The following is a 12,479-nucleotide window of genomic DNA, read 5'->3' as shown; positions in this document are numbered from 1 at the left end:
TGTAGACGCTTTGGCAAAAGCGTCAGTATATGACGCCTTGGGATGAGAATGCGTTATATATATAGAGAGTATAGCAGTTGTGGCCTAATGGTTAGAGAGTCAGACTTGTAAATCAAAGGTCGCAGGTTCGAGTCTCAGTGAATGAACAGTGCTCTCTTGAACTCTTATTACCCACAACTGAGGTGCCCTTGAGCAAGGCACCTTAACCCCCAATCGCTCCCCGGGCGACGCTGCAAAAATGGCTTCCCACTGCTCCGGGTGTGTGTTCACAGTGTGTGTGTGTTCAATACTCAGTGCTGTGTGCAGGGGAGTAATTTGTGTGTGGGGGGGGATATTACCCCCCCAATATTTAAATCTATGCATTACGACCCCCCCATTATTTATTTCATGATCACAATATCAGGAGGCATACCCAAACTTCAACCCCCCCAATGTTCAAACCAAATCTACGCCCTTGGCTGTGTGTGTGCGCACTTGGATGCTGTGTATATATATATATATATTTATTTTTAATTTTTTCACCACTTGTCGTGTGGGGCTCTGTATTTTTATTTTTAAAAACATTGTTTTAACTACATTTTTATGACTGAATTATTAGCTTTTCATTGAACTCACAAACGCCCTGCAGTTCCCTCACTAACCACCACTAAATTCGCAAACCCGAGTTTAGGAAGAGAACCGGCACAATCTTGGTGGAAAAGGGGTATTTTACTCATCTTGTAATAATGACTTAAATGAGCTTGTTGTTTCTGCCTTAAAGGAGAACTCCGGCGCAAAATGAACCTTTGGTCTAATTACACATTGTTACCTAGTCAACCGTTATCTGAGATTTGTTTTCATGATTATCGAATGTAAATAAAAATCGCTTGTTAATACCACTAACAAGGCTCAAAATAGCCCCACACTAACACGGTAGCGTAATGAGGGTCCCTACCTTCAAACAAAGTTCTCAATGCTTCGGTTTGAAGGTAGGGACCCTCATTACGCTACCGTGCTAGTGTGGGGCTATTTTGAGCCTTGTTAGTGGTAGTAACAAGCGATTTTTATTTGTCATTACTCTATGCCCAATACACTAGCGTTATACTAGCTTTATAGGCTAAACTGTTTTTAGAGATAAAACTGTTTACATTCGATAATCATGAAAACAAATCTCAGATAACGGTTGACTAGGTAACAATGTGTAATTAGACCAAAGGTTCATTTTGCGCCGGAGTTCTCCTTTAAATGAATACGTTGTTTGCTAACTGCGTGATTTGTATATGTACTTGGACACGGTCATCTCTGATAACTGATCACTCTAAATTGCACTGTAGACACATGCATTTTCTGTAAAGCTGCTTTGAAACGATGTGTATTGTGAAAAGCGCTATACAAATAAATGTGAATTGAATTGAATCTATCTATGGCACTGAGCTTATCCCGAGCCCTCTTTTGCTGCTTCTCTAGGTGGGTCCAGCTGGCTCTCAGTTTGGCATCCTGGCCTGTCTGTTTGTGGAGCTGATTCAGAGCTGGCAGATTCTGGCTCAGCCGTGGCGGGCCTTCACTAAGCTGCTGTGCGTGGTGCTCTTTCTGTTTGCCTTCGGCCTGCTGCCCTGGATCGACAACTTCGCCCACATCTGCGGATTCATCTCGGGCTTCTTCCTCTCCTTCGCCTTCCTGCCCTACATCAGCTTCGGCCGCCTGGACATGTACCGCAAGCGCTGCCAGATCATCATCTTCATGGTGGTGTTCGTGGGCCTGTTCGCCGGACTCGTGGTGCTCTTCTACGTGTATCCCATCAAGTGTGAGTGGTGCGAGCTGCTCACCTGCATTCCTTTCACCGACAAGTTCTGTGAGAAGTACGACCTCAACGCGCACCTCCATTGAGGGAGAGGCGGGGCTTCGGGGACGGAGGGATTCGATTGGTCGTTAATCTGCATTCGCCGGCCCCAATTTGCACTTCGTCTCTTCCAAATGAAGCCCTTTCTGTGAACATGGACAGTATGCTTGTTTTGCTTTTTTTTTTACTCGAGTGCAAGGTGGAACTCCACTTTGACCATGATTTTAGGACTCTGAGAATGAAGAACACTTTTTAACGTATCCTAAAGTTTTATGTAGTCTAAGGGTGTCTGATAATCATACGAAAACTATCTTTACACTACAGTCTCAGAAGGCAGTGTCATAATAAAAGCACTGGTACACCAAACGGAGAACACATCTTCTCCAATTTTGATTGTTGTACTTTTTTATGTTTTAGCATGTCAGGGGTAGGTTTGTCTTTGTTTAGTCGACCTCAGAATCCAGGGACGAAAAAAACTCTGTACCTTTGGTGCCTTGATAAATGTACCTACTACTGCCATATTTTCGTTACACGTTTAGCACTCAAATGATATTCTTTTATTTGTGTGTTACTTCTAATGGAGTTATAGTTGATTATGAAAGGGTAGTGTTTTAGCTACCCAATTTACACACTTGTCACAGAATACAGCTAAAAACAACCTGCACCTCTGAAGTTTGTCTGTTTTTCTTGTCTACTATACCATAAACAAGCTCTAAAATATGGTTGCTCATTTCCACCTCAGAGTGAAGAAAAAATAAACATGTAAAAGTGACTTGATCTCAATGTGACTGTTTCTCGACATCACATATTGCACTGCGACTGTTTATCAAAATAGCTATGTTTCCATCCACCTATTTTAATTCACATTTTGCGGTATTGCATAAAAATGCTGGATGGAAACGCCAAGATGCGCATACTAAGCAATGTATGTGCTCAATTGAGGCTGATCATTTTTTATCCACATTTACCAATGGAAACATTTACCGAATAAATCCCTCGATGCGCAACAAAAAAACTTGCATGACTTTGCCTCAACAGAGGATGTGATTGGATAACATCCCTAACCAGGGGACCAATCGCATTGCACAGCATCCCAAATGTTGGTTTGATCATTCTGAAATGCTTGAGCCAAAATCTCAGAATGATTTGGTTTAATTCTCTCTGAGAATCGTCTCACATGATTGCGTTCTCAATAGGGGGGTAACGGTACTCGTATTGAACCGTTTCGGTTCGAGGCTTCCGGTTCGGTACGCATACAAACCGAACGATTCCTTGGACCATTTTTCCTGCCGACAAAATTCGTGCTGGCGCGGCCACCACAACGTTGCGCAACATTAAATGGCAAGCAGAACGAAACTGCGCTACTCATTATGTGCTTCACGGACCGTTTATCAGTTCGGACCAGCAACATCTGTGCAGCGCGAGCCGATCTTGATCAAGCGACACTGTTACAACCTTTCTATGATTACAACACAGCGCTAAGAGATCCAGTGAAGAAAACATTTGAATTCGCCACTGAAGTAATAACATCGCTGCGAGATCTAGTGAGAAGCATTCACATTTCTCCGTTATTAACCGTAGATCAAACAGCGCTGACGTGGACACCAGGAGAAATATTGTGCCGTGAATGAACTAGTAATAGGCCTACTTTGTCCACAGACCAGCAACATTCACCATGGATTTAATATAACACTAACTGTAACCAGTTTGGCTGGAATAGTGAAATGCCTTCAAGTACTTCACACATCTTTTTCCAGCACTTCAAAACTCAAATATTATATAAATAAATATATGAAGAGTTCAGATGCAAAAGCCTCTAAGTGCCATTTGAAATTTTCTTCTAGAATGATCATTTTTATGAAGCTTGTATATTTAAGTTCAGTAATTTCACTCAAATGACAATTAATAGGTAATCTTCATTGCCATTTAAGTGAAATTACTGAACTTAAATATACAAGCTTGATAAAAATGATCATTCTAGAAGAAAATTTCAAATGGCTTTCGCATCTGAACTCTTCATATATTTAAATGTTATTTTTAATGTGATGACCAAAACATTATTTGTTCATCCTTCAAAGATGACACCCATTTATAAACCTGAAAGTTTCAAGATGTAGGAAAACTCAACTTATTTAAAAAAATATTTTTCTTTTAACAAATAGGAAATTTCTCTGGCATTTCTTACTTTTTGCTGTATCAAAAACGTACCGAACCGTGACTTTAAAACCGAGGTACGTACCGAACCGTGATTTTTGTGTACCGTTACACCCCTAGTTCTCAAACACCAGCGTCCAAACGCAAGATCACATGTCAGAGTTTATTATCTTTGTCTGTAAATGCAGTCATTTACTGTATGATGGAGGAAAAAAGAGCCAGTTTCTTCCCCGATTGCCAGCAACTTCTATTTTTATTACAGATATTTTGCACCAATTTCTCATTATTGCAACACAGTGTGACTTAATATTTCACAATTGTGACCTTGTTTCTCGTTATTGAGACTTCATAAAGTGCAATGTAAATGTCTATTTCTCATAATCGTGATGTTACATCTCGCAGTACAACTCAGTATATGGCGATGTGACTTTATTTCTCATAATTACAATCTTATTTGTCAGTGACTTAATATCTAACAATTGTGACTTTATATTTCACAATGTGAGTTTATATATGAAGAGTTCAGATGCAAAAGCCTCTAAAAGCCATCTGAAATGTTCTTCTAAAATGATCATTTTTATCAAGCTCGTATATTTAAGTTCAATAATTTCACTTGAATGTCAAGAAAAATTACCCATTAATTGTCATTTAAGTGAAATTACTGAATTTAAATATACGAGCTTGATAAAAATGATCATTTTAGAAGAAAATTTCAGATGGCATTTAGAGGCTTTTGCATCTGAACTCTTCATATAGTGACTTGCCTTTATTTCTCCTAACTGCAACTTCATATCTTACAATTGCGTCTTTAAATCTCAGTGTGAATAGTTCTTTTTTTCTTTCTTTTTCAAACTACTTTTCTCCCTCTGAGGCGGAAACAGACGTCCATACCAAACCACTCTGACGGGTTAGGAACAAAGTTATGATGGTACCAAGGATAACTTAATGTATCCATAAACCTAAAGAAATGCTTTCTCACCACTGTGCATAAAATACACATTACAAAAATATAGCTTTGTTATTAGATTTTTTATTTTTTATTGATTAAGATAGGCATTTTTGTATGAATAATGCCACAGAGAATGTTTATGGATGTTCTAATTAAAGTTTACATCAGTTCATACACTGTATACATAGATTGCATTTCAAAACACATTGTCACATATGCAGTAATATATTAGGAAGATTTTATTCTAAAACAGTATTCAACATTTCACTTTCCACTTGCAATCCAAGGGATGGAACATTATATAAAAAATAAAATTATGTGTAAAATTTTCAATTAAATTTTCCAGAAGAACGATTCTGAATTCACTTTTTGAATGGTTTTGTACCAATAGTAGACTATTATTTATGTAAAATTTTATTATAGATGAAAGAAACTTCAAACATCGAACAAAATTATAAATATGGTGACTAATTAATTGTTAAAAACAACCACTGTTTTTTTGACCAGTAAAGTGTGCAGTGTGTCTTGGGCAGTTGACAAGAAGAAGAAAAATAAATGCAGTAAACAACCAACATCTGTGTGCAATCTCTTTAAATGAGTGCATAGGCAAGTCTCTGGTTCTTTGCTTAGGTGGCATTAGGGCTTTGAGTCCTGAACTAGGTGAGAGCCGTCCAGAATCTACACATGATGTCCTTTATCAGGATTGGATGTGCTGTAAGCTAAAGAAACCTAACATCCGCTGTTTCGTCGTGCATAAGCCAGGCCTCTGAGCTGATACTCCATCTCTGTGAAGGTCAAGGCCCCCACACTGATGGCCGAGTGACCCTTCTCCTTGAAGCCAGCTTTCTGGTAGAAGGGCACCAGGAACTCCTCACAGACCAGCAGGGCCCTGCGCAGGCTGGGGAGACAGCGCAGATACTGCAGGTAGCGCCAAAGCAAGATGGAGCCTTTGCCCTGCTGCCGACACTGGCGGTGCACTGACAACACGTGGATGTGTACCGCGGGAGAGTCTGGGACGTGTGTGTTCATGGCCTCCTGGATAAGAAGGTCAAAAGATGGTTAGAATCTAAACGCATTCTAACTGAACTGATACAAGGTTTCTTTAAAGAACCACATAGGTGTTTTTTCAACAAATACACTGTAAAAAAGTGTAGTGTAGTGTAGTGTAGAGAATCACTTCTCACCTGTCCTAGTTTCTCTTTGTCCCAGCCAGATCCAATGATGAAGGCCACCAGCTGGCCCTCTTCAAACCATCCCAAAGAGAGCTCAGGACACTGACCCAGGAAACTAAGCACCTCATCAAGGGTGAGTGGACATTCCCCGGAAACTGAGACGAACGCTGCAGAGGGAGAGATGAGAGAGATACAGGGGTGAGTCAACCCTCATCCCAACGCAAACAACAGCTTATCGGCAGATTAGCAGGTTTATCGCAATCAAGTCGGCTTGTTGACTGCAGTCTTCTAGTTTTCTATATATACAACTTGGGAAGTGCTTAAGGACTTTAGGACTGGTTTGATTTAACTCGCCTACAAATAAGTGTGTGTTGGTGTGTATTTACAGTATTTTATGGGGCACCAATTTTAAAATGAAGAGTTCTGTAAATAAATGTTACATTTTCCCAGGCTTTCCAAAACCATCATTATTATTATTATTTTTTTTTTCATTTATTCAAAAATAATGTATTTATTAGTATGACACACACCATTGTTCAAAAGTATTGGGTTGGTAAGATATTTTCAGGTTTTTACTTATGCTCACCAAGGCTGCATTTATTTTATCAAAAATATGAATAAAAAGTGAAATATTAATACTATTTAAAATAACTGTTTTTGAAATAACAATTAGATTTTTTTTTTTTTTTACGAATTTAATGTCTTTGAAATGTGCTGTAGGACTACAGTAGTACTGCCAAAACATTACAGAAAATTAAATTAAAATAAATAATAAGTAAAGAAGGTCAATCTAAATTCACAGCTAAATAAGTATTTATGCAAATTGACAAATCTCTTGCTTACAAATTGTAACCAGTAAAGTAAACTAAAGATTTGTAAGAGTAATGCCTTCAGTGTTTGTCACCTGCTGAAAAACTAAATTAGGCCTATAACTAAAATTAAAACTAAATCTTACAACATTTTTTCACATTTACTGACACTGCACAACCTTCTTTAACAGCATTTTAAATCATTTGGTAAAATCTATTTGCAGCACCCCAATATATCCCCACCATGTCTGAGAAACATCTTACCTTGACTAAAGCGGGAGGACTATGACAAGAATATGATCTCTAAAGTATATGGGAAATAACTATAACCAGAAGAGGGCAGTAATGCAACGTCAAGGATGCAAGCTGCCGTTAAACCCCAAAGAAAAAGAAGAACATCATCTTACCTTCTCTCTCTATCTCAAATACACTAATGGCGTCCTGTGGGGTGAGATTACGGAACTCGCTAGCGGGTAATGTGTGTCGTCGCTGGCGTCGCGAGCTGCCAACGCTAAGCGGCGTCTTCAGGAAGAACGGCTTCAGGAAGGGTGAGCTGACGACCTGAGGTGCCATCATCTGACACGAGCTCACTTCGGACGGCTGGAGGACTAACTTAGACTGTTTGTAATAGTAGAGATTTTCCTTCACTTTAAAGTTTTAGGACACTGCTGTCTTTCCGTCAGTCTTTGTCCGGGCCGCTCTCTTCTATGGTCTGATGTGTTTGAATCCTATCGTTCAACCTCGCTGCTGTCACCTCTCCTCCTCTTTAACCCTCCTTTGGGCTCTTTACCAGCCCGCCCCACATCTCCTAAAGTGTCCCGTGTTTAGAGGGATAGTGATGGATGCACGTGGCAGGTGAAGCTGCACCAATTCCCTAAAAGTCTGTGTGCTAATAGCCTACTCTCAACACAGCTCATCAGCCACTCTTACAAACACTTACCCAGAAACTGTTTGTACAGCCAAAGCAAGCTTTGGAGTGTTTACGCCAGCCCTGATATGAGCCACATCATGTCTATTTTGAATATGTCTTGCTTCAATGCATAACTGAAATAATGAATGCAAACAATAAATGGTCAAGGGCAAGGCAAACCATAATAGGCTACTGTATCCCATGTTGTAACCAGTCCCGTTAAGATCACTTTACATCTGTATAGCAACCCCTGGCTGTATTATTAAAATTATTGGTAACACTTTACAATACGGGTGCACTAATATGCATTAATTCATGTTTAACTAATGCATAGATAATCAGTTAATGTATGATTCATGAAGAACTAAACCATTAATTAATGATTACTGCATCAGCAACTAATAAAGAGTCTATATGATTAATAGATTAAGTAATTTCTATTAATTCGATGTGTCATTGTGTATTAATTCCTTAATAACATATTTTATTAACTAATAGTGTAAATTAATGTGTTAATTACCACAATTAGTCAAAGCTATGCACTTCAACTTCAAGTTGTCTGCTTTAATTAATCATTAGCTAATGATTTGCAAAGGTATCATTATGTTATGACTTTACTTGTTGAGGCACATCGTTATTAACTAGTCATTTAGTAATTGTAGTAATTTACACATGAATTTGCACTAACAATGAAGTAATTAATCATGTATTAATGCATATTAGTGTACCTGTATTATCTGGAAGTTGAAATACAAGGCTTTGGCTCATTCTGGCAATTAACATATTAATTAACACTATTAGTTAAAAAAATGAGTTATTAGGGAATTAATTCACAATTACATATTTAATTAATAACAATTCATGTATGAACTAATACATTAACCATACAGACTCTTAATTAGTTCCTAATGTGGTAATCATTAATGAATAGCTTAGATAATCATTAGTTACACATTAATTCAGTATTATCTGTGCATTAGTTAAGCATGAATTAATGCTTATTAGTGCACCCGTATTGTAAAGTGTTACCAAATTATTCATTCGATGAAGAATGTATTATCTTTGCCATATAGTATAATTAATGCATAGCATATCATGTGCCTGAAGGTTAATTTAAATATGTACATATTTATTTACACACTGCTGTTCATTTTTATCCCACAACGTCGTCCTTTTCAAATCTACACAGTCTAAGGCGCTTTCAGAACTCTTTGAGCATTTATGTTTTAAAATGACATCAGACAAACTGAAGCTCTGGGTTAATGCTGGACCACCTCACTCAGATGACCTACAGGAGGAGTTCAATTTAAGATGACTCGACCTTCAACAACCCTTCGGAGAAGCTCCAATCGTCGTGTCAGGGGCCCGTTGCTGCATTTTCTTTTCTTTAAGACTGGTCAGCTTCTTATAGGCAGTTACACAAAACTGTAACGTGGTGTAATTTGAATGTGAAAAGTAAGACGGATTAGCCTTTCTTAAGACAGTCTTAACGCGGTGACTGTTTATGAGTTACAAAACAGTGATTCGGCTGTAAGTTACAGTTGAAATACTGCTTTAGCATATAAATAATGTAGAATCTTAATGTCGAAACAGTTTATCAGTCTGTCAGTCACCTTTATTTATATAGTGCTTTATATGATAGTTTTACAGTAAAATAACGATTCAGTGATGCAAACAGAGTTCAATTCTGCTGCAAGCGCAGCTCTCAAAAGACGATATGTCATCGAATACCATATCAGAGAAAAATCCTTTAGAGAATAATATTAGTTGAGAGAAGAACAAAACCCTGAAATATCAGAGCAATAAAGCCTGTTATATCTGCCCTCTTATGTCAGATTCTTACATTTAATCAGAATAAAAGACACACATTGGTAATAAGTATGCTATTATTAATCAAATTATATCAGTATCAACAAAATCCACCCAAAATACCCAAAAGGTGTGGATGACTTTCTTTCAGCCGAACACAATCGGAGTTATATTTAAAAATATCCTTCCGAGCAGCTTTATAATGGGAGTGAATGGTAGGTCTACATTTGAAGTCCAAAAAAAAAGCACATCCATCCATCACAAAAGTAATCCATATGGTTCCAGGGGTGTAATAAAGGCCTTCTGAAGGGAAGTGATGCCATTTTGTAAGAAAAATGTCCATATTTATAACTTTATAAACTATAATCACTGAACTAAATATTTAATGGAGCTGATATTTAAATAGCCTATACTTATAGGATTTTAGATAACATTTTATTATAACATATATTGAATGTTTCAGAATAGTTAAGTGTATTTTAGCAGTATCATGCTATACCACAGTAGTAAAGTAGCCTATATGGTAGTATAGGACTATTATAGAAAACATTTCCAACGCAATAGAATAATGTTCTATATTATTTGCCCTATATTTTTTCAGTGCAATAGGTTGCACAAAAGTATCAATATCAGAAGTACATGCAACAATGACTTAGCCAGCTTATGATGCTCCTAAAATAAGTCAAAAGGCACTCACACGGAATACAACAGTTCCATAATACATTAAATACACACAATTATGTATGAAATATGAAGTCTTAAAGTATATTACTTTCATAAAGCTTTAAATGCACTTCTCACAAGTGAGGAACAAGAAGGCACAGTGGAATATTTAATCGAAATGGCACATTATCTGAGGAAATAAAATAATATGCATATTCCAGACCAGAGCTTAAAAAAATTAACTTAACACCATTATTAATCATGTTTTTTTTTTTTTTTTTTACATTTGTTTAAAATACATGTACAGAGCAGCTTAATCAGTATTACCAAATAAAATATTGATCCTGATATAATGAAAAATCATGTAGGCCTATCGCAGCATTACAAAGTTTATTTGTATTCATGTTCAATATAAGCAATATGTTACCTACTTAATATCAATTTAAAATCATCTGCTCTTCAAAATGGACATTAAATAAGTAGTCACACATGTAATACATAAATGTAAATCAAGGCTAAAGGTTACAGCTTTAAAGATGAACAGCACAGCTATGGGGAAAAGCTGTAGCAACACTTGCTTTGTTTTTAAAGGCACATAAACCTCTGCATAATGCTACAAGACACGGCATATCTGCATGTTTGAGGAGAACAATGAGATTTAATGCTTCTTGTGACTTGTTCATTTAGCTGTTCTTTCCTTTCTTAGAAATACAAGGTCCAGCTGTGAGGAAATACAACCAGTCAAATATTCACAAAGCCAAGAGATGAAATAACATTTGAACTGACACATGAAAGGAATGCCTTCACATGTTGAAGTATTTAAAGATCATATTACAATATTTATAAAGCAAATAAAGAGGTAAACAGAGTCCAGCATGGTTTTTTTTAGTCCTTAAAGTTTTAAAGAGCATAAATAGCTAAACAAGCAAGCACATTTAAAGCACTGTTAGACCACACAATATTTTTGTCATTAAACTGACAAGAAGTCAACCTTTTTAACATTATTTGATCACTATAAATATTACATTTGGAATCATGAATATATATATATTCTGAGGTGCTTTTCTGACTGCTTGTCTGAGTCGGCACACAAAAAAATAAGTTCAGGACATTTAAGTACTTACTAAAAACATTTCAACTGCACAGTTATATTTCTGTATTATTTACTAGTGAGTTTAATACGATCATTTATCGAGTAAACACTTATGTTTAGTCATACTGATTTACTGAAATGTGCTTTGTCTATTAACCATAACAAGCTGCTGTAGTATGTCGATATGTGTTATAATATAGTCCTCCAGCTCTATATTAAGCACTGAGATGGCATTCTTCTCCCTCAACCTCACTCTTAAATATAAAGGTTCCAAAGGGGGGTTTGTAGCGATGCAATAGAAGAACGAACCATTTTGTTTTCTCAAAGAATCTTTCAGTGATCAGTTCTTAAAATAACAATTTTTTTTCCTAACGTGAAGAACATTTTAAAAACCTAAAGAACCTTTAGTGCAATGGAAAGATTTCTGGATGTTAGGGTGTGTTCACACTTGCAGTTCAGTTCTCTTGGTTCGTTTGGTCCGGACAAAAAAAACAACAACATAAAAACCATTTAGTCCTGTGGTCCTCTTAGCATTCACATTGGCATTTTAACACCAAACCTAAACATACCCCACCATAGGCATACGTTCAAAACCTGATTGGTCGGCTTTTATTGCATTTATTTGGCGAAGGAACTTACTGAATATCCAAACCAAATGTGTGTTAGGCTAAATGCACTCATTGTATGTGTGTAGCTTACATATGATGGTATTTTGACCAGCTGAGAACTCATATAAAATGAGTAAAGGAGTCAGAACATGACCAAACATGGCAAGTGTGAACACACCTTTGAAGGTTCTTAAATGGAACCTTAGATGCCAATAAAGAACCTTTATTTTTAAGAGTGTACACACAAATCAGCAGGAATTACACCTGCAACCAAAATTATCATAATGTATTTAATTTACATAATTTATTCACCCTCATGTCATTCTAACCCAGTATTATGTCTTTTGCCATGAAAAGATGGATGGTGAAGCTCCAAAAGTTTGATAAGTAGTCCTTGGAGGATTTTTTTTTAATTGAAGGGAATATTATTAGATGGTTTAGAGTTTGGTCTCTTTATCACACAAATCATATGGCTTCAAAAGACTTACATAAA

General features: G+C 36.8%; 2 protein-coding genes across 4 annotated transcripts in view; one reads left to right on the top strand and one right to left on the bottom strand.

Annotated features, from left to right (window-relative positions):
• Positions 1–2,122, top strand: part of rhbdf1a (rhomboid 5 homolog 1a (Drosophila)) — a 56,135-nt gene extending 54,013 nt beyond the window's left edge. For all 3 annotated transcript variants that reach the window (XM_056252737.1, XM_056252728.1, XM_056252744.1), the window contains one exon: positions 1,447–2,122. In XM_056252737.1, the coding sequence (XP_056108712.1) occupies positions 1,447–1,866 (420 nt within the window). In that variant the 3' untranslated portion in view covers positions 1,867–2,122. The remainder of the gene's footprint in view (positions 1–1,446) is intronic.
• A 3,208-nt stretch (positions 2,123–5,330) lies between these two features.
• Positions 5,331–7,951, bottom strand: aanat2 (arylalkylamine N-acetyltransferase 2). Its single transcript, XM_056253101.1, has 3 exons — positions 7,311–7,951; positions 6,107–6,261; positions 5,331–5,957 (listed from the first exon to the last, which is right to left on the bottom strand). Exons 1-3 carry the CDS (start codon positions 7,477–7,479, stop codon positions 5,652–5,654), a joined length of 630 nt encoding a protein of 209 aa, XP_056109076.1. The 5' UTR covers positions 7,480–7,951; the 3' UTR covers positions 5,331–5,651.
• Positions 7,952–12,479: the final 4,528 nt, after the last annotated feature.

Source organism: Rhinichthys klamathensis, unplaced genomic scaffold (assembly GCF_029890125.1).
Source record: "Rhinichthys klamathensis goyatoka isolate OS25496 unplaced genomic scaffold, OSU_Roscu_1.1 h1tg000004l_1, whole genome shotgun sequence".
Lineage (NCBI taxonomy): Eukaryota > Metazoa > Chordata > Actinopteri > Cypriniformes > Leuciscidae > Rhinichthys > Rhinichthys klamathensis.
This window is presented reverse-complemented; position numbering and strand designations above follow the sequence as displayed.